Source organism: Acyrthosiphon pisum, chromosome A1 (assembly GCF_005508785.2).
Source record: "Acyrthosiphon pisum isolate AL4f chromosome A1, pea_aphid_22Mar2018_4r6ur, whole genome shotgun sequence".
In the NCBI taxonomy this organism is placed as follows: Eukaryota; Metazoa; Arthropoda; class Insecta; order Hemiptera; family Aphididae; genus Acyrthosiphon; species Acyrthosiphon pisum.
Window position 1 is genome coordinate 43804506 of NC_042494.1, and position 22816 is coordinate 43827321.

General features: G+C 30.6%; 2 protein-coding genes across 3 annotated transcripts in view; both read right to left on the minus strand.

The window, feature by feature from the left end:
• Positions 1 to 11291, minus strand: part of LOC100568632 (Usher syndrome type-1G protein homolog) — a 24077-nt gene extending 12786 nt beyond the window's left edge. Inside the window, exons 1-2 of the mRNA XM_003243082.4 lie at positions 10851 to 11291; positions 7764 to 7826 (exon numbers count right to left, since the gene is read on the minus strand). Of these exons, the coding sequence (XP_003243130.1) occupies positions 7764 to 7783 (20 nt within the window). The 5' untranslated portion in view covers positions 7784 to 7826; positions 10851 to 11291. The remainder of the gene's footprint in view (positions 1 to 7763; positions 7827 to 10850) is intronic.
• Positions 11292 to 13562: 2271 nt separating this feature from the next.
• LOC107883167 lies at positions 13563 to 22032 on the minus strand. 2 transcript variants are annotated; one of them, XM_016802710.2, is made up of 18 exons: positions 21858 to 22031; positions 20702 to 20884; positions 19727 to 19963; positions 19162 to 19257; positions 18540 to 18620; positions 18351 to 18446; positions 17716 to 17820; positions 17019 to 17084; positions 16638 to 16727; positions 16469 to 16570; positions 16130 to 16237; positions 15930 to 16037; positions 15464 to 15577; positions 15248 to 15355; positions 15101 to 15160; positions 14295 to 14354; positions 14098 to 14178; positions 13563 to 14002 (listed from the first exon to the last, which is right to left on the minus strand). In XM_016802710.2, the coding sequence occupies exons 1-18, from the start codon at positions 21876 to 21878 to the stop codon at positions 13868 to 13870; spliced, it is 1851 nt and encodes a 616-aa protein (XP_016658199.1). In that variant the 5' UTR covers positions 21879 to 22031; the 3' UTR covers positions 13563 to 13867. The 2 variants fall into 2 exon arrangements, with proteins under 2 accessions (XP_016658199.1, XP_016658200.1); XM_016802711.2 differs by having other exon boundaries at positions 13850 to 14002; positions 14093 to 14178; positions 21858 to 22032.
• Between the last annotated feature and the right edge of the window lie 784 nt (positions 22033 to 22816).

Consider the following 22816-nt stretch of genomic DNA (forward strand, 5'->3'; position numbering starts at 1 on the left):
CATGTATCTACAGTCATTCGTTTTAATATCACACCAAAAACCAAAATCAATTTTCTCGAAAACAGATTTTGCGTAAAAATTCCTGTTTTTCATTAATTTTTCTTTGTTTTTCACGGCGCTTTTGAAAACTATTGGAAAAATGTTACTTTTGACCCCCAAAGTACCAAATAGATTCACTTTACTATCAGAAAAGGTACTGTTGAAGAAAATCCAAGCACTTTTACTGTCCTAAAAGGTGATGACAGACACAAAAATAAAAAAATAAACACACATCATTGTAAAATCAATACATTCATCGTTCCACTCAGAATCTAAAAAACGTAAATATATTATGGTTTGTTTATTTTTTATTCTATTGAACTCGGCGACTATATGACCATTAGCTGTTGTAGCCTGTAGGGGATTATGAACTGTAGTTGGTAAGGTTAGTAAGGTAAGCTTTTGTTACGGTTGTTAAGGTAAAACACATGTATGTGTGGCAAAGTTTTTACTACTATACGAACCCGGGTGGTCACCCATCCGGGAACTAGTAGCAGCGGGTATTACTGGTAGCAGCCAACGTACCGCGCCAAACCAAATATTAGTGTAATACAGCGTTTCTCAACCTTTTTAACGTCCTGAGTCGCGACCCCCCAAAATAGGTGAAAAATAAAATCAGTCATCTCACGACCCTCCCCCTTATGATAAAAAAAAACTGTTTGAATATAAATCAATCTCAATTAATATAACATTAATTTATAATTTTTACTTCATTATTCATTGTTTATAGTGTATTTCGTCCCCATTCATGCAAAGCACCCTAAGTCCAAAAACATGATTTTTGAGAATCAGCTTTTGCAATTTTTTCAAACTTTAAATGTATGCCAAATGTAACCAAATGTTGTTTTTGCTTGTTTTAATTGTTATTCTTTTAAGCAAAGTAGATACCTAATTATTTATGAATGGTTGTAAATAATATGACACTGAAAGAATTACTTATTATAGTTAAAATACAAATTATTAAGTTGGACTTAGATACTTTTTACATAGTTAACATGGATTTAGTGTGTTTTGCATGCATGTAATTGTTGACTTGGCATAACCTAAATAATATATATCAAAATCAATTCAATTCCATACAATTAGTATTTAGTACCTACCATTATAAAAGTTTTATTTTTTATGTAAATAAAAGATTGTTTTTCTACATCGGTGTTATTTATTTCTGAAAGATGCGACTCCCTGGTTGAGAAACGCTGGATCAAAATAAAATTAATAGACGACTATTGTGCCCTTTTGCATAACATATTATTACTGTGATAAGAAACATCGTGCGACACTGCGACCACTACCGGTCTACCCTTTAATAGGGCGTACAATTTCACACACAATTAACGTGTAAAAAAAATTTCAAAATATGACTTGTGCTCCTTCTCATAAAAACCGTCCATGTTTTCCTAGCATAACGTGTGACAATAAATAATTTTGGAACTTCAAGTTAAAAATTTTCACATATTTTGACATTTTGGATTTTAAAGGTTAGGTTGGCCTTTTTATGTCATTTTTTTAAATCTAATGTTACGGTATTTCTTAACGGTATTCATCAATCAACTTTTTTTTATACATATTTTATGAATTAGTTTTTGTTTTCACATTATGCTGTATGACTTTGTGTCTCTTTAATAGTTTATAGTCCCTTGCCCAAATAAATTAAATTTATGCAGATTTATTTATAAACACTATTATGATTATTACTTTTCAATAAGGCTTGGTACTTTTTCTTTTAAAATATAATATAACGCATTAATTGAAATATTAAGAGCAAAAATCGATAGTAGTTTGGCGATTTCACTTATTAACATTTTTCTTGAATCAAAAGATCAAATTTCAAATTTGACACCGTGTGATATTTGACTGTTTCATAATCCGTAGTTAATACAATATACAATTTATACATAATTTTTTTTTTTTATTTTAAGTATAGTCAATAATTTTTCTAGCTACATAGTAAATCCTGATTTCTAAAATACAAGTGTATATATTATAATATAAGTATCTATATATTTTGTACATTATGCATATAATGATCAGTAGTATTGAATGTAATAAAAAGTGCAAATATTTATTTTTTTTAATTTAAACTATATAGATTTTAATGAAAAAAATTAATTTTATCAAAAATTCTTGATGCGTAGATATTATTCCAAAATAAATAGTATTACAAAAAGAGAATTACCAAAAAATGTAACGATGTCAAATTTGATTTGAGCGTTAATTTCTTGAAAAAGTGCCATTTTTATGATTTTTTTCATAACTCACGATATGTTAATCGTTCTTATTTCATAAAATAGTCAAATTATTCGTTTCAAGTTACGATACACATAATATATTGCTTACCTCTATAATACTATTTTATATTGTAAATCAGTTTTTAAATTTGCATAATTGTATTCAATATAGCCATATAGGTATGTAACTAGCTAAGTAGAAACGGGTATACCTACCTATTGATTTCATTTGTCAAGTTAAATAACGCGTACGCGTTATTATACGAAAGTACCTATACTAAACACAGTTCACAGCAGTATTGCCTTTATTAGGTTTTCCACTTCAATAAATAGATTTTTGTAGGAATAATTCGAAAAATATTGAATCACAGCACAGAGTTCTCGTGACGATAAAAATCATCATAATACTTCGTCGTGACGCTATTAATTTTTTTTTCGCATTAGATTCGATCTCGTTTCGAAAATACTTAATAACTATATATCAATATATCATAATATAACTATATCTATATACACTCATCGGTAGTTCTACTTCACGTCCATATTGTATTTTGTATTGTACGTACCTATATGTATATATGCACGTGTCTGCGGTGATGATGTGCCGGGAATTGTATGAAATCACTGAGTCGAGTAGGGCATTGCACCGCCGCGTAGGTAGATAATATTATACGCATATAAAATATATTGCGGGAGTATTGTGACGTTATTATATTATATGGAATATATGCGAACAAAGCGGCTATTACGTGTATTATTATAATATTAATTTTATATTGGGCAGAGGATCCTCTTGAAGGCTGTCCCATCGTTATATGTAAACGCGTTTACGAAAATTAATGGATAAACATATTATACTTATTCCAAAAACTATTATATATTATTTTAATCATATTTTGTTAAATGCTTGCAAACAATTAAGATATTATGTACCCATAAAAGACACACAGAAGACCTTGCATGTTTTTAATGTAATGAATTATCTGCCGTTTGACCTTTGAAATAAAATTACATTGGATGTAACTGTATGATTATATTATTAATTAATTATACGCTCGCGTACTCTGCAATTATTATTATCACGATGCGTAAAATATTTGAAGTTGATTTGTTATAGGTAGGTTACCTGATGATTATATCGTCCGATCGTCGACGACGAAAAATTAAATATAATATATCATGTACAACACCGTTAGGTAGTCTAAATAGTTTATTAAATTATTAGTACTTAAATGGTAAGTCAAATAAGACTTGGAAGTTTTCATTGACGTAAAGGAAATAAAATATTATGGTGCAAATTTATGAAAGTGCATAATGTTTGTTTTTAAAGAGTGTCTGGGTAGTAGTTAAAAATAATAATGCATAAATGCGCCATATTTATTATAATATCGCAATATCGGTAATTTAATATGAATATATTAGCTAGGTACTCGAAATATTCAAATTATCGAAACAGTTTCTAATATGTGCTCTAATACTCACCAACATAATAATTCTAGATTTGAATTTGAGAAGGAATATATGATCAAAATATATTGTTGTTGTTATAATTAAAAAAATTAATAAAAAACGTTAATATTTGAAAACCAATTATTTGGTGACAAACTGATAGGTAACTGTCTACTGATAAGAAAAATAAATTGTTTGAGTAAAGATTTATATATTTCCTTGAACACAAACCAATATACAACAACACGTTATTTATATTAAATAACGTAAATGTCGGTTTGTATGTGTCATGACAGTATCTCATAAGTTGCTAGGCACCCCTTCCACAAACACATTGAACACAGACATAACAAAATATAAACACTTCATTGTAAAATCAATATATTTACGTAGGCTAAAAATATAAATAATGAAGTAAATTTTGATCGAGTTTTTTTAAATGGAACATTAGGTACACGTATATAATTGCACGATTATAGACAGTATACCAAATACTAATTGGTATTTAATAATGTTGGTAGATGGTAGTAATTAATTAAGAACGTCAAATGAAAAAAAGTACTTGTATATAGATTATGGGTATCGAAATCTTTAAATTTCTATTTAATTTACCGAGATAATTTGTTATGGATACGAAATGTTCATTAGGTACCTAGTTAGAGTAGAAATCAAGTCAACTTAATTTAATGAGAAACACGATGTTAGTTGTGGTTTTAGTGGTTAATTTATCTACCTTGACCATGTATCTATCCGCTGTATAAATACCGTGTAACTGTGTAAGTATACCCATATATAGGTGCCATCTTAAACGCAATTGTAGCCAATGCAAATTTATATTAAATGAAAAAAGTGAGAATAATTGTGCTCGGGGAAAGTGTAAAACAATAATTAAAATCTGGAAAACTTAACGAGTTTAATATAATATAATATCAGCATTATACGCATAGGTAGGACTCTTCATTAAAAATAATCGTATACAGCGTGGAAAATGTATGTACATTTTGTACGCTCTCAGGTCGTGTTTGTTAGAAATATTGCAATTTCACTATAGAAATTATAATTTTAATTTTACTCTAACTCTATTTCATTCGTTATTTACTTGTAGTTTTGATATGCTTGATAATAAATTATATTTTAATAATATGGATCATTACTTTAATTTATGCTGCAGATGTTTATGAGTTTTATATAAGCAGTAGTATTATTTATTTACCTAGTTATTAAGAGGATGTCAACGCACTGTTGGTTTTCTCTTTGGCCCACGCTTAACATGGACAAAACTCATATACCAATTTTTATATTTTTGAGTTATCTTCGAGTAAAATTACCCATATAAAAACGATAGAGAATAATATTTTACAGGGTATGACTAATGGATTTGTCTAAATATTCTTTCAAAACAATTTAAAGATCATTTCAATTTATAATTTTTTTTTGTTATTTTGAGAGTCGAATACATAGTCAAATAATAATAAAACATAAAACCGATATGTCATACCCTCAAAAATATTATCCTCTATAATTTTTGTAAATAGGTGATTTTTACTCTAAGATTACTAAAAAATCATAAGCAACGATTTTAGGCTTAAGCATTTTATCTATGTTGCGAGTGGGTCTGAGAGAGAAAACAAACATTGCGCTGACATCCTCTTAAGACGTCCGGTGCTAGTGTAATTTTATTCACAAAAATACGTTCAACGGGAATAATGATCCTGTTCTGTAAAATCAACCAAATTTGATAATTTTTTCTTACTAGTACGAGGTAATATTCTACAGGCCACGTTGAACTCCGTTTATCAATATTTTAATCTCAACTTTTATAAATGTCATAAAAAATAATACAATTTTAAATTTTTTTTCCAAATTATATTGTACTACTTTTTTAAATAAAATAAAAAAACGGAGTTCGATGCTGCCTGTCGGAAGTCTTCTTCTTTTAAATAAAAAATAGTTGTCAAAATCTGGCAATTCTACAAGGCCTGAGAACTATAAATTATTCCTGTGCAGTATTTTTTGTCGATATAATACACCATGTCAAGTCAACCCCTTACCCCTGAATAGGTATTGGACTGTAGATTAGTGGAAAAGTATAATAATTAAGGCAGCAATAAAAATATAAAATATAAGTTTTCAAATTTTCAAATTTTCTAGAATTACGGAAAATTTGATAAACCGGGCCACTATTAATGTTATTATATTTTAATATTATGTTCTCATTTTCATCAATCAAATAGCATTTATATTGGGAATATCATCGTAATAATATGTGCCTAAGATCAGGTACAGTGTACATGCAATATTTAAATGCTCGGCAGTCGGCACAATTAGGTCATAATATTATACAAATCGAAATCCAACTTTAAATACAAAATGTACCTACTGATTGTTACCCACGATTTATAATTATATATAATAAACCAAGTCCTTGGGTGCATTTAAAGACTTGACGGACGTCCCACCTCAAACTCATTGGTATTTACTGTGTTTAGAAATGATCTAGATGAGGACACATTAATATAGGCACATGGCATGACTATTCACTATTTCACTCTCGTCGAAAACAGCCACTTATACAATTAATTCATTCATTTCATATTAGACGAACAAAATATACAAAATTTGTTACTGTTTTGTTCTTTTTGCATAATATAATATTAAACACAAGCTTGAATTAAAAAATCATTCTTCGTAAACCAAACGAATTACAATTACAAGTAAATCGTATAAGTATTCTTCATCAGTCATCTGGAGCAAATAATAATACATACCTAATATATAAAACGTTTTTGATTTCTATTTTTGATTCAATTCCCGCGGTACCCTCAAATTCAAACATATGATGTTCTAATATATTATTATTGTCTCGTCGCATACAATGGAACTCGGTCAGTAGAAATTTGTCGGAAAAAATCAAGACGCTGTGGTATTGATTTATTTTTATTTCATTTTAATTATGTTACTGAACAATGTATAATATGTATACTGCACATACGCACACACGCGCACGAGGTTACAACGAAGATAGCGCTAAAAATACCACATACAATGTATAATTATATACCATCATATTATTAATTTATTTTTATTGATTCATAATATGCGGTAGGTATATACGCCTTGTTAAGAATATCGCTGTACCTACCTACCTGTAGGTAGAATTATATACTCATAATACCGTATAGGTATCGCTCGCATATACAGAGAAAGCATTCGCGCCTACGTCTAATAAGAGCAAATTGAATTGAAAACATTGAAAACCTTTAATTTATATTTAACTACCTGAGAATCAATGAACTCTAAGGTTCCATAATATAATAATATATGCACATATAGTTGTTGATAAAATTAACAATTTAGATTATCTGATTATCATTATTCATTAGTCATTACTTATATTGTTATAATATATTATTATGTTAGCTATATTATTTCCGTCACTGAGTCCGCGGCTCTTTTAGTATAATTTAAAGATGACGAGAGTCCCGAATTGTATATTTTTACTAAATATTTGAAACTATGTGATTTTAACAGGAATTTTTTTAAGATTTTTTTCAGTACATTATACAGCTATAAGTATATACATATTTCAAAATATACACATGCCTAATGATTGGTTGATTTTTTGGATTTTTTTTGAATTTCTAACAAAATATACATATAATGAATAAATTCCAAACCAAAAGTTGGTCTGCTCCAAGTGAAATGTCTTAACATTTTCGTTAAAAAGTATAATTCAGTGGGTACAATAAAAACATAATATCGTGGCCAGCTGGTACTTGGTAGATATCTAAAATGTCTCTAATGTCTGAAATAAATAATAATACAATTTAAATGCAATTACCTAATACCAGTTGATTTTACAATATAGGTGATTATTCTTAGCATGTATAATAATAACATTAAAAAGCAAACGATCCACTCCCACAGAATCACACTTACATTTTTTATCAAATCATATTGCGTTCTGCGCACGATTTATAAAGACCCGCGGGTCATGTATTTAGCCACGGACAACATAATACAAAGTATAGTTGTGTAGGTACTTACTTATGGAATCTCGTGCTCATGATTCGTAATGCAGTTCACCTCGTCCGGATTCACTCTGATCGTCTGTAATGATAATAATAATAATACATAATAATATGTAATAATAATATTGTGCAGACATATTGTGTTATCTAATATCTACAAGTTCTTCTAAGCGAGTGTTTATATACATATTATATCGTAAGTTTTAAATTTATAATAATATGGGAACCACGTGTATTGACTCGCGATCAAATTTAATATGAAATACATTTGGGCAGATACATAAATATTAAATAAATTATATAGGTAATTGAAAATCGGAGTGAAGGATGACACTGCTTATAACCCCACTTCCCCCCAATTACAAGCTTCCAATTTTTTTTTAAATTTAAAAACCTAGGTATCAATAATTGCGATATTTAACAATCGACTTTTTATAGAAATCCATCTACCCGAAATAAAATCCTGCGATGGATATATTCCACTGCAACCTACATATTTATGTATTTATACGCTGTATATACAACACTATTACAATTCAAAACTCTATAATATTATGTATCTATAGGCTATAACTGTATAAGTACCACAACCACGTGTCAAACCGTGTCTGCGAGCCTTCGTTACGCTTGTTCATTAACATTAGTGCATTACCAATGTAACATAACACTATTTATACCTACCGACGATTTATAATATAAATATAAATATTATACTATAAAGCTGACACAATATTGCCGTTTTCGTATGAGTATAGGTACATTAAAATTATACATAGTCCCCAATAATATATTACAATAATATGTTTTTATTTGTAGCGTGGTGACATTTCTATTATGATACGATGCAAACGATTTAAATAAGTATTTTTATTCAACAGATGTATTATATTTTTGTTAGCATTCGAACTCAAAAGAACGTTCGATTTAGTCTATTTTTTCTGCCTGTCTAATTAATTGTAATAAATCGTCGTAATATATTATAATATTCATATTAAAAAATGTTATTTCAAGGGATTTTCAACCCTCGCTTCACTTGTAATTGTATGTTTTTACATTTTTATTTTTTTGAATATTAGTATATTATTTTTACATAAAATAATTTAATCCAGTTTTATACCAACATACCACTCACATATGAAGGTCATAGAGAATTTTTTTAAACTGTTGTCATTATCCTTGTTATACTATTGATTATATTTGTATTTTTAATAACCATTCATAATCTATATGTCATGTAGTAATATAGTATATTAACGAGTAGTATAATTATTGGTCAACAATTATTATATCATTATTCATCATTTATATTCGCCTCATGCCCTCATTCAATATAATAAATTGTGCATTTATTATAACTAATAATCTAAAATAGAAAAAAGTACGTGTGTACTGTATAATATACACAAATACACAATACATTTAGTATCTATATATGTATATAAATAATCATATTAGATATATGTCTTGTCCGACAAAGGAGCAAGCAGCATGTTAATTCTCAGACGGCCAATGTTTCATTTAGTCAAAAATCAAATTTAATAATAATAATATGTTTGTAATATAATTTATACTGTATAAATAATAATAAAAGAAAATAAATTAGAAAATATTATGTGTATAAATTTAACACGTGTAAAATAATCGTCGCACCAAATCATAAAATAAAAGTAGTACTATTATTATAGCTATAACGCCGTCGTAGTATTCGTTTTAGAAATATATTATGAATATTTGAGTCGGAACTAATTTTTCACGATAGATTTTCATTCATTCAACATCACGTACAACATAGGTATGATATAGACTATTTACAGAATATACTTTAAACGGCCAATTAAAAATAAAAAAATATATATATTAAACACACATCAGAGATAAGTGCGCTTGAAATAGATTTTTTCTTTTAAACTCGAAACGTTTTTGCACAAAATATTCACATATTATTATCATGTATAATAATAATATGTGGTACTAGTACATCAGTTGTCATCGCATCGTATATTATAATATTATTTTCATGTTTTGAATACGTTTAGTTTATTGTTTGTACGTTTAAACAGCCACGGAAGACTTTCCACTATATTGTCACATAAATATTATTTTGATATTATTTTCCAGTGCGTGGGTTTGTACCTACGTTACTGCAGAATCGTTGTAATATTATATTGCATGCAGGTGACCACGACGTTTATGGACTACGGTTTGGAGGGTTCGTCTTGATTAATTAAAAATTTGTTTCCTCCGGCGATCATTAAAAACCAAAATATACATATACAAACGAACGAATTGTAATCTCTTATTCTCATCTATCTAGGCACAGTTGGCTCGTCGCAGTAGTGTATACACTACTGCAGCAGTATTTAACTGGGCGATAATTATTTAGTAGTTTTACCATTGAAATTAGCACGATGTAGCTTTCTACCGGAATGTGTGTATGTTGGAGGGACGGTGTTTCGCCGCATGATATACCGAACACTGTACTCGATGTATAGTACTGCGGGTAAGTCTCGAGTATAAAGAAGACGTCTCGCGGAAGTGTTAAAATTAGGTAATACTATAAAGCCAACCCCGTGATACTAAAAAAAAATTGGAACCTTTTAGACTCGGGAACTTATGGTGATACTTATGGTGCTCTCTCCCTTGGTCGTGGTACTGAGCCTGAGTTTTAGAATTTTATCTCGTACTTACATACGCAATAACAACAAATTCGATTAAGACAAAAATACATAAAATAATGAAAGTGTAAGTTCGTGTTATGCTGTAAAAATAATAAATTAAAAATCAAGATTTAGGTACTTATGCATTTTATTGATACCACTTATATACTTGCAGATACCAAACAACGTTTCTCCATGCCCTATAGTTACTGTATTAATAGGTACCTACCATATTAAAATAGAAAACACTTATGTGATACCATATTTTACCAGGTATTAGAAAAATGTATCTAAATATTGTATCTTATAATTAGGATATGGTTCTCAAATATATATTATATATTTTATTGAACATAAAATTACGTTAAATGTCAAATTCACTATATAGGTAAAATAGATATAATATTGTAGATACTCCCATACTGTACGATAATAAATTCACTGACCTGCTGCTGATGATCTCAGGTCAAGTCTTCCTAAATTACAGATCCCCGTCCACGGTGCATTAATTAATTCACACGGTTAAACCTCGCCGTCTCGTCTTCTGTGATCGTTGGTCATTCGAATGCAAAAACCACAGCGGACACTATTGTAATCAACGATATATACCTACTATAAAAACAAAACTCGTCCGCAAATTTTTTTTTTATTCAAATTTTCCCACACACGGGCACAAACTAACGCGGCAGCGACGACGGCGGTATCCACGCACGACAAGAGACCGTTCGAACCCGTCACTAAGAGGTGACTGTATAAAAAACACAAGTCGTTGTTCACCAGACTGTGTTGGAAATATACGTTCGCCCCTCTAATGAAATAATAATAATAATATTATGTGCACGCGATTCCCGTCCCGTTTCTCCATAACTCTCTCACCCACACTCTCACGCTATCTCTCTCTCTCTCCTCCCGCGCGTCTGTCACTCGGGTGTCGCGGTACCTGAACACGCCGCCGCCGCCGCTTTTGTTTTTCGCCGTACCCGCGTGACACCAGGTGACCGACACACCGCGGTCGCTTCCGAGTCCGTCGCACTTCCGACAAACAATTATTATAATATTATTATTGTAATTTATATCATACAGAATACAGATACCGATACCCGTATGTATGTATGTATGTATGTATGTGTGTGTGTATGTATGTATGTATGTATGTATGTATGTATGTATGTATGTATGTATGTATGTATGTATGTATGTATGTATGTATGTATATATGTATGTATGTATGCATATGTATATGTATATATTATACCTACTATGTAAAACGAATAAGTACAAAAAGTACGATATTGTTTCGCCGGCCGTTGTTTTTCCTCTTCAACGATGACGGACAATTATTGTAATATAGTCTTATAATATACACCTAACCTAACCTAACCTATCATGGCTATATATTATACAAAAATGTACATACGCTCATTTGTTGTATCAAGTATTAAAAATATATTAAAAATATTTACTTAATGATTCTATATTTTAAAGTACAAAATAATAAAAAAAGACTAAGTTTACTCTTATTTTTATGCTGAAATTAAATGATATGGAAACTGTACGCACTTTATAGAAATAATATTTACATAACTATTTGCAAACAACAACTTACCAGTAGACGAAATACGGTTCTGAAGATTTCTTAGATATAGTCAAGTAGGTATACCAATGTAATTAAAATCACCTGGATTTTTTTTAAATGTATTTTACATTGATTTTAATACCTACTTAACAATTTTTTTTTTTCGTGATATCGAAGACCGGAGAAGGAACCATGTCTGCCAATACTTCTCCTCCGGCCACCATCGTTTTGTTGAAACAAATCAAATACATCCTATTTTTAGTAGTGATAGGCCAGTCTCCTACTCACTACTATTACAACAAGAATACAGTTATATTATATAAGACGGTTTGGGAGCCTCTACTCACCCAAGGTTTCCTTCGACTACGTAAATCTTAACTAGGTTTTCAGTTTCCAAGATCCGTTGGTAAGTCTCCGCCTTCGGCGGCCTGTCGTGCTCTTTCCTCTTGTTCGTTGGCTGCGAGGATGCGTTCCACCATTCCGTAAAAGAGCCTGAACAATTCTTCAGCTTCTCTCAAGATCGCCTTTGTTCTCACCAGGAAGTTGTTCAAACCTTGGACCGCTGAGGATGTCTGGGAGATCCTTGGCACTTGGTCGGTAACCTAGCCGGGTGCTCGTGCGCTACGGGAAACCCGTCCCACCTACTATAAAATACACCTAATATTATTTATTAATTATTACGATTCAATTTTATTTTTTCATTTAAATATTTAAATAACTATTTGAAATACATTTAAAAAATATTTTTAACAAAACGCATACCTACTGGAAAGAATCCAGTCAATTTTTCTAATTTTGAAGAAAAAAAATTATTTTGAATGAAGTATTGAACAAATTGATTTTAAATGACCAAGTACTTGACATTTCATATTTTCATTCTGATCATTTAAACTTCGAAGGCATTATTGAAATAGAATAAAAATAACTAAATTATCATTTATATTTATAAAAATATAGTGACAGCCGACAGGAAGCAAACATAATTAAAAGTATATTTTTACTGGAACATGACGAGAGAATAAAGCGAAAGTATTTTTCCACTCACGTTTAATATATAATATATTTTATAAATATTAATATTATACGCTGTTCGTACAAAACTTAAACTTCTAATAAATAATAAGTAATAACTGATAGCTGATAACTAATAAGTTAATATAATATAATATATATTTTATTATATACTATATACCTATCGGCTATTAGATATACATAATATATTTAACCGTTTACGCGTCCTAACCTGTGCTGTAGTGGGATTGTTCGACTATTAGTTATTTAATTTATGTTACACTTTAACAGTGTTAGATGAAATCTAACAGTGTTGTGGTTTAGCGTGAAGCTGGTTCGTTTAATAACGTACACGACTAATTTCTGGAAAGTGCATTCGTTTCGTTTTTTTCAAGGAACACATTTGTTGCATATTGACAGCGGCCGTCAATGTGAAACCAAAAAAATAGATCACACTTATCCGTTTCACGTAGAATTTTTTCGATTAAATTCTCCACGACGCTGCAATTCTAATAACATTTTTAAAAAAAAATTAGAGTTTTATCAGAAAATAATAATTCTAACCACGAAGTAACAAACATATTTCGTTTATTCATTCGAAGTATAATGTTTAAAATATCTAAATATATTGTACAAGACTTTAAAACGATGTACTACAGACTACAATAATAATTATTCGAATACATTTATTTCAATTTAAGTATACATAATATGTTATTTACTTCAAGAAATGTAAAATTTGTTATTATAATTGGCATAAATGTGGGTATACACGTAAAGCATTATTATTAACACAAATCTAATGAACACAATATTCGTAGGTACAATGTTATTAATTATTATTTATTTATCATTATCTATAGGTGACGTCCATCGTCAGCCAATGAGATAATATTTGGGAAAGTTGAACATAGCTCCGTTTTCTTCGTCGTTACTTATTATCATAGTCGTTGTTTCAATTTCTGAGACGTTGATCGCTGACTTCAATTCGTCCGGTTTGTAATCTCTGACCTGTAAAAAAAAGAAAAAAGATTTATATTTAACAACAATTCTAGTGGCTATCAGTGTTTTTAATTATTTATAAAGATCTTAATCGATTACCTTACCGGTCTCGAATCATTTGGCTGAGTCTTGACACCAACATTTTTCGGCCGCAGATCTTCGGCAGGATATGGATCCAGAGGTACCTATAATAATATATAAAAAAATAGTTAATTGATAAAATATGCGTAAATGGATATTGTTACAGACTATATAGACACTAATAGGTATATATAATATTATTGTTATGTTTGCTATTTACCAAAACTTGAGGCACTGATTCTTGTGGGATTTCTGGCCAAACAATCTCTTGCAGTTCTTGCTGCACATGTAAAAAAATAACGTAAATTAAATATTGGTCGTGCAGAAAAATGTGACTTATAATGGTCCAAGCATAATCATAGGTGATAACCTCGTATAATCGTGAGTAATTGTCACAGGAAGAGGGGGGTTGTAACATTTTAAAATCCCGAAATTATCATGTATAATAGATTAATGGTTAGACATCCCTATACGTAATATATGGCATGGTATACTTTGAGCGAAAAGTCTATCTAGTTACCATAATGGGTTATATGTGGTTATCAGGTTATAGTTACTGCTTATACGATAAAGACAAATTTTTATGATTTTTAAACGTTACCATACCTTAATTATATGTAACCACTTTGAACACTAATATGATTTTCTATCACTCTTGAATAAATGTGATATGTCCCATCCATGCATTATATTGTATATAATATTACCAATGGATATTTTACAATATATTTTTTCTTGATTATAAGACATTTTTATGATTTCATAAAAGTTAACATTACAGTTACAACAATTATTTAGTTTAATAATAGTCGTTAGTGCCAGGGAAAATTGTGGAAAATGAGGAATTTTGTTTTCAGTCAAAATGTATTTATTAAGAAAATATACCAATCACTTTTCTATAGACAATGTTTAATAAATGAAATCATTGAAATATTTTTCAATTGTTTTTAGTGTTGCTTTAAGCGTTATCTAATACATTCCCAATTCCCAATGCACGCATTATTACACGATAGGAGTGAAACTTACTTGGGAATTTCCTAAGTCGGGTCTGATGGTAGTCCCGATCGACTCTGTAGGCTCTAGGGTCTGCGTTATAAAAATAAAAAAACGGTCAAAACATTAGTGAACGCCAGCGGAACAAGTGGTTTTAAAAAAAAAATGTAAATTACTTACTCTAAACTCGGGACGGTCTTCATTATTATTGTTCTGTTCGGTCACGTACTGAATACCGGCTGCATCGACTGCAGTTGCGGTTTCCGTGTCACCGACCCTACCACCGGTCTTTGAACACACGCGTTTTACAATTAATTAAATATTATACATTGTCTGTTAAATATTAAATGTGATATATGATTATATATAAAAATCATATATATATTTAGTGCCTACCTGCGATGTAGTAATATCAGATTCGTACAAAGGCCGCACCGTACTGACTAACGCAGGATTTCCGTTTACCGTTTCGATCGTCGTGGAATCGACACTGGACAGTACACCAGTAGTCTGAACATTTAAGTTGAATGATAGTTATAAATAGCATCAACTATTTATCAATCGAAACACTATTATAACAACAAAAGCCCAATTCCCACTTTTCCTTTTTTAGGTGACAAAAAATATATTCATAGAAAAATAAATATTTTAATCGCATATTATTTTTTATGGACACTTATTTATTACCTACCTGGCCAAAATCATTGATTAAAAAATTAATGTTCTACTTTAGAAACAGATTAAAACGTACCTACTTTAATATAATAGAATTTTTGGGCCCTTGTTTTCATAATAGTTACAATTATGAACATAACAAATCCAGTAAATTTTTGGAATAATGAAATGAATACATGATACATACTTGGACGTCGGTTTGACGGTTCGGTTCAACTGTAGTCTGTACATTTTCGAATGATTCATTATCCTGTAGTGGTTTGATGGTCACCAGCACATCCGTTTCAGATGAAATCTATACAAAGAAAAACATTATACATTTTGACGCTTAGAACTAGGCACTTTTATTATTGTCAACGAATCTTTGACTTTTATTCAGTTAGGCACCTTAATTTTGTCCTCGTTCTCTTTAATGGTTCGGTAATGCTCCGTCGCACTTTCTGAAACCACCGCTGTTGAATATTCATCAAATTGTTTTACTCCAGAGATTGTTGTCTAGAAACATGAAAATATAACTAGAAAATTCGTTTTGATAGTCTTAAATAATAATTCCATAACCTAACAAAACACAGCGACATCGATTACCTATTGATTAATAGATACATTTCAAGTGTATAAATTATAAATATTTTATAGCAACACCCACCTATATTATGTTAAAACTTGAATTCCTTCTATTCGTTCAATAAATATGAAATAATGAATTAATTAATTAAATATTCATACCTGGAAACCTAGTCGGCCGTCGCTACTTACAGTACTTTCAGTGGTTTGTCCAGGCCTGTCGTAATATGATACCGTTGTTTGAACGTTGCTTATAATCGATATCTGGATCAAAAAAAATTCTATAATAGTAATTATACAAAATACAAATAGAAAGTGATGAAATAATTACGGGTTTTGTGACTGGTGAATTATTTTCTGTGTCATCGATTACGGTAGATTCTGCACCGATCATGGAATTGCCGACTTCAGTCGTAATTTCCTTATAACATACAACAATTAATATTATACCAAGTAAGTCATATAATTATATAGTCAATATAACGTACTACCTATATTATGTTCAAAAATGTTTGGATCTAATGAATAAAACATCTTCGAACAATACTTACGTATATATAATAATAAATTACCATATAAAATTAACTCGTAAAGACAACATCGAATACCGATAAATAATAATATCAATTAATACAAATTGATAATTAATATCCTACCTATGCTAATAGCCTAATACTATACAATAGATACTCTACATAATTGTCAAGCTTACCTTGGCCTGATCTTCGTGGTATACTGTATCAGAATATTCTCCCTTATGATCTCCTTTCGTGGGAACCTAGACAAGACGTATTGTAGCGTTAAACCATGTATACGTACAATTTAATAAATCGTTAATTATTATTATTATTTATACATTATATTATCCAATGATTTAATATCAAGGTTTTCATCAATAAAAAATAAAAAACAACACATTTGTCTTCGATAGCTCTCTTTAGATTTTTATTTTTTATTGTATTAAATGACAATGGATTATAAATCTAAGTCCTAGTGTATACTAATATACTATGTGTACTGTACGTCTGTGGTCTATACTACAAAGTGTATACAAAGATTAAGTAAACAAATCTTGGATTTATTTAAGCTATAAGTAGAAATGCAGGTAATGGCACTTAGAATTTTTCCTAAGTTTTTCCAGAGAAAAATCTTAGTTAAAAATAAAAACGTAGCGTGTAACTTAATATTTTCTCCACCGCATAGAAAAACATTGAATTATATGACGTACCTACAGGCTATATAAGTACTATAACGCTAAATAATTATAACGTCATAATATCCTTGTTATTATTTTGTTGCCACATACGATGGTAACTTCTGAAAAGTTCAGTCAGAAAAAAATTTTGTATCCAGCCAAAAACATATAAATGTAAAATAAACTAAAGATAAGATAAGATTATTGTTATTACTTGAGGCTGAATCGGAACTAATGGTACTGAAGGTATATCTGTAGTGATCATTCCACTCTTCGAATCGTCAATAGATTCTTGGCCATCGTTTTCATTTCCCTTAATCTGCTTAAAAATAGTTGAAGTTATTACTCAATTCAATTAAAATAATTTGTGCGTCAGAGGACAAAGCTTATATATTATTCCATAATCCATATTCGTAACACCTTGGCATACCTATACTAAAATACGAACACTAATAATGAACAAATCATCTGAGCTCTCATCCCCTCGGTCTTGCAATTTTACTTTTTGCAATAAAATTAAATAGTTACCTACCATTATAGACTAAATTAGTTGTATTAGATAATTTGCCTATTATTTTATAATTTTCTTACATCGAGATGCATTTAATTTATAATTGAATCATTTAAAAGCTCAACAATTATATCAGGTATATACTATATATATTTTTTTTACGAACAATTTAAAACCAACTTAAAATGCTGGTTAACGTAAATTCCAAAACACGTAAATTTTAGGATAATATTCTTACATTTGAAATTTAACGCATATTTATTTATAAAAATAATTTATAGTAAGTATTTTAACTATTATAGACTAATGTCTAACAGTATATACATGTTCATATTTACATTTGATTTTTGAGTTGTAATCTTTACACTATCCAAATTAGGATCTACAGTTTCTTGTTGTTGTTGTTGTTGTCCTTCGCTTTTTTCAATTCCATTCTGATTGGTAACAAATGTACATTATAGATTAGTGTTCGTTTATTTAGTGACGATTCCTTCAGAATAAGTTGTATTTCCGTTTAGTTTACTCACCGTTGGCTTTTGGGTCGTAGAAATCTTCACTTGACTCCAATCCGGAAAATTGATTTTTTCTTCAGGGTTTGAATGTTTTGTCTGTAATAATGCGTAATATGTTTGATAAATATAAATATAAGTATATTTGTTTTTTGTAATTGTTTAAACTTTTATTCTAAGGCTCTACGCAGTACATTACGTTGAATACATTATAGAAATAATAAGCAATTCAAACCACCAACTAATAGTGAAAAGAAAGTCACACAATACAGTTACACCACCGCTGTTTGCAGTAAAATAACATTATGTTTGCGTATTTCGGTGGATATGCAATGCAATTCATCATTATAATATAACGATTTAGATTTAAGCACAGTTGACTATCAAGTTGAATCGCAAAAGATTCAGAACAAAACAAGCACAAATAATAGTTATTAAAAGTATAATTCAACTGTAATGATTATTATCGTCGGCGCGGCGTTGAAACAATGTTATTAAATTGCTATTAACGGCACAAGTATAATATATTGTATAGTTATATCGTAAGTTAATAATTCGGAAATCCACAAAACCTAATCGTTCTGTTTACGCCCACGTGGGTTCAATATTTTATTATATACTTTACAAAGCACGCGCTCACCTCTTCAGTAGGGTACGGAATCGGATCCACGACGACTGGCTGTTGGCCTTCACCGATGGGATCCACCACTTTTTGACCTCGTTGCACGACTGTGCTCTGTAAGGGTAAAAATATTAATGTGAGAGGAGAACAATTATTACTGAATATATTGTATCCTTCCGTAGAAGTCACCACAGAACTAAGTTTTTATTTTTTTTATCAATTTCTACAGCTGCAGCGGACTTTAGCCATAGAAGCTCTTGAATCAAAGCTGGGCAAATTAGTCATTTTTTTCAACAAGTTAAAGTTAAGTTACTTTAACATAATACGAATCATCTTCAAAACATTGAGATTTTTCCAGTGAAAAAATAACCACTTACTTTTTGTTTTTAACGCATCCAATCTGGATTATTTTGCGCATTGAATTTAGCTCTCGTTTAGTTTCATGAATTATAAAACAAACTAGTTAAGTTAGAAAGTTACCTTTAAAGTAAGTTTTAAACTTGACTTTAACTACCTATCTATAACTAGTTAGTGCTTTAGCTCCTGCAGTGGCTTCCGAATTCTAATCATCGTGGACGCTTACTTTGATGCGGCGGGTCATATCCGTGTACAGTTTCCGGAAATCGCTTTGAGCAGCTGGAGCTGCACCACCGCCGTCCGCCTGTACGGTCACCGAAGCGGACTGCACACCGGCGTTTGATATCACTCTGTATCCGCCCTTGTCCGCCACGTAATCGACGCGAACCACTCGACCGTCGCGGTCCGCGTAACTGTAATATCCGGTCACCGTGCCGTCGCTGTCGCGCATCTCGGCTCTGCCCTGTGAACATTATTTCCGCGCCGTTATCACTGTTGTCCGTCTCCAACCGATTCCCGCCAAAAACCCGTCCCGACATCGACCAATTACATAACTATTATAAAACCATCTTTTTTCGTGTCCCTATCTATGCAACAAGAGACCCACCCATTGTTTTTGGTCCCTTCTCATCATATATGAACTACAACCCACAACTGCCCTAAACACCGAATGCTACGTTTCCCATAACTAATGACTAATCAGTAATGAGTGCAACTAAAGTGCACTTTAACCCAGTCCCACACAATTAGCATATATTATGTTTATTTCTCATCAAAAAATGGTCCAATTATATTATATATTGATGCCAGGCATAGACAATCATTCCCAGAAATCTTTTATTCAATTTATAATAAAACGTAGGTAAAATGAGTAGATATGACGGTTTTCAGTTGGTGTTAGTAAGATTGAAGTAGGAAGAGTAAAATACTCTAGAAATATAATATAGTAAAATATTAAAATCTGATAATCCACTTTTTTATTTGAACAAATTCATTTTTTTAATTTTTTTCAAAAGTTTGTGTCTTCTGCTGATAATAAAGTCTTCGCTTATATACATACGAGTATTTGTACAAACAAACTGAAATAATATGTTTTGTAAACAATTGTAATATTATAATAATATGATATATCAATCTCTAAAGTTTAAGTAGATACTTAATTTAACTATAATAATATGAAAATATTAATTTAATTCCTCACCTGTTCGCCATTGGTGTGTCCGAATACATACTGTCCATCAGACGACTGCATGTGATAACTATCACCTGAAGTGTCACGATTGGCGGTAGATTTCGTGCGCCCCACGGCGGCGCCTTTGTTGCCCATCGTCGCCGGATAAAGGCCGGCAGACGCTGCTGCAACCACGATCATCAAGACTGCGATCTGTTCATAAAAAAATACAAACAGACTTTGTGTTGTTATTCGAAAAAAAAATTTGTTTCTTCTATTTATTGTAATTTAGTACGATGGAACGCAGATATAGGTACGTGATGGGCACGGCCCACGAGACCATCTTTATGGATAACACTCAGGATAATATGTGCTATTGTGCTAATCCTATGCACTATATTATTAGATAGAATGTTAAATTCTACTGGTTACACTAATATTTTCTTGGTTAATTTTGAAACATGTTTCTATACAGTTTTAATTATAAGTTAAGCAACACTCTCAACAAATGATGCTTACAAAAAAAATATAATTTTTTAACAGGGATTTTTAAATTATTTTTTGATAATTTCTTAAATTTTTTTATAATTTTTCAAACTTTAATAGGAGTAGAACACATTTCTATAGATGTTAATGTTTATGAGTTATGAGTAATGATTATCGACTACTGAACAAGTAGTATATGATTAAGTTAAATGAGCGGAGTAGTGCACCACATCTTTTGAGTGGTGCCCTGTCTCATTATTTATACTAAACTATAATAGATCGATCATCACGTTGAATACACGTAGTGATTACTATAGATTCGAATAAAACAATTTGTTCAGCAATGGACATTTGTACAATCAAAATTTTTGAAAAGAATACTATTGCCATGTGGTTGTCATTTATCGTAAAAAAAAATAAAAAATGATAAAAATATCTCTACGATGAAAAATAAATTAGACATTAGTACTCGAAACCATTGTATATACTATATTATATGTCTAATTATAACGTAGTCTTAGTAATTTTTCAAAATAATGAAAATCGCCCGAGAATTTTAAACGATTATAATAAAGGATCGCCTGGTGATATAGGTATTAGGTACTACTGATTTAGCGAGGACTGCACTGTACTATAAGTCCCTAGGTGGCTAGGTAAATACATCTTAAATAATATTATAAAAATATACATATAAACTTACGGCAGACGAAAGATGCATCATTTTTCGTTGTGTATAATATATCTTTATGTCTATCGTTATTTATTTAAAATAATATCGTATAAAACACTTAGGTATACTTCGGCACTCTGCGTCGGTCATATATGAGTAACGATGATCGATCGACAACCCCGTGGAACTCAAACTCAATCGTGTCAGCCGTTAGCGCACATCTTTTATACGCGTCGGTTTTTCGAAACAACCATAAGTCCGGAGCTGACGTCCTCGGCGTCGTGCCCTACCACCACCGGTGATCTCGGCCAGACAATATTGATTAATTGTTTCATCCGTTTTCCTGATTGATACAACATCATCGTAACGTGTACAACGCACATACGGCGTATGTTATGATTTCGCGGAATTTATTTCGATCCGAGAAAAAAATATAATCACACGCATCATTTTTTATTATTATCCACACTCGTTTTCCCTACGATATATATATATTATAATATAGGTACTATACAAACGCGCGTGCGGAGAACTTATTGATTATCTCGTCGATTACGGTTTTGTAATTATATAATTACCTACTGTATAATATAGTGATCACATTATTATAACAAACCATTATACATCTGCAGTTGTAATACATATTATAACACACTGGACACCCACCCATATTATATTATACCCTATACAGAATAATTATATAAAATATATAAGACATAGTAATGATTTACATTAACAGAAATGACACGGATTGTTAATTTTTTTAAAGTAAGGTTCAAGTTCTTATTGAAACCTAGGTCTATATCCATCAAACGTTTTGCACTTGAGGTGAACTTTCTATAAACGCAATGGTTCGCATATAAATATGTAAAAAATATATGCGTTTAAAATCTTTTTTTTGACTCGTCTGCACCGAAAGTTTAGTTTTCGATGACGATTGAAGCGTTGGAAAGCTACCCTTTTCCGTTCAGCGGGTAAAGTGGAAATCC

Bases quoted from the DNA above. Each gene is read 5' to 3' on its own strand.
- LOC107883167 (XM_016802710.2), bottom strand. From the start codon at position 21,878: ATGATGCATCTTTCGTCTGCC. The intron at 20,885-21,857 runs GTAAGTTTATAT...TTTTATGAACAG, and splicing joins TGATGCATCTTTCGTCTGCC to ATCGCAGTCTTGATGATCGT. The intron at 14,179-14,294 runs GTAAATAGCAAA...ATATTATTATAG, and splicing joins AATCAGTGCCTCAAGTTTTG to GTACCTCTGGATCCATATCC.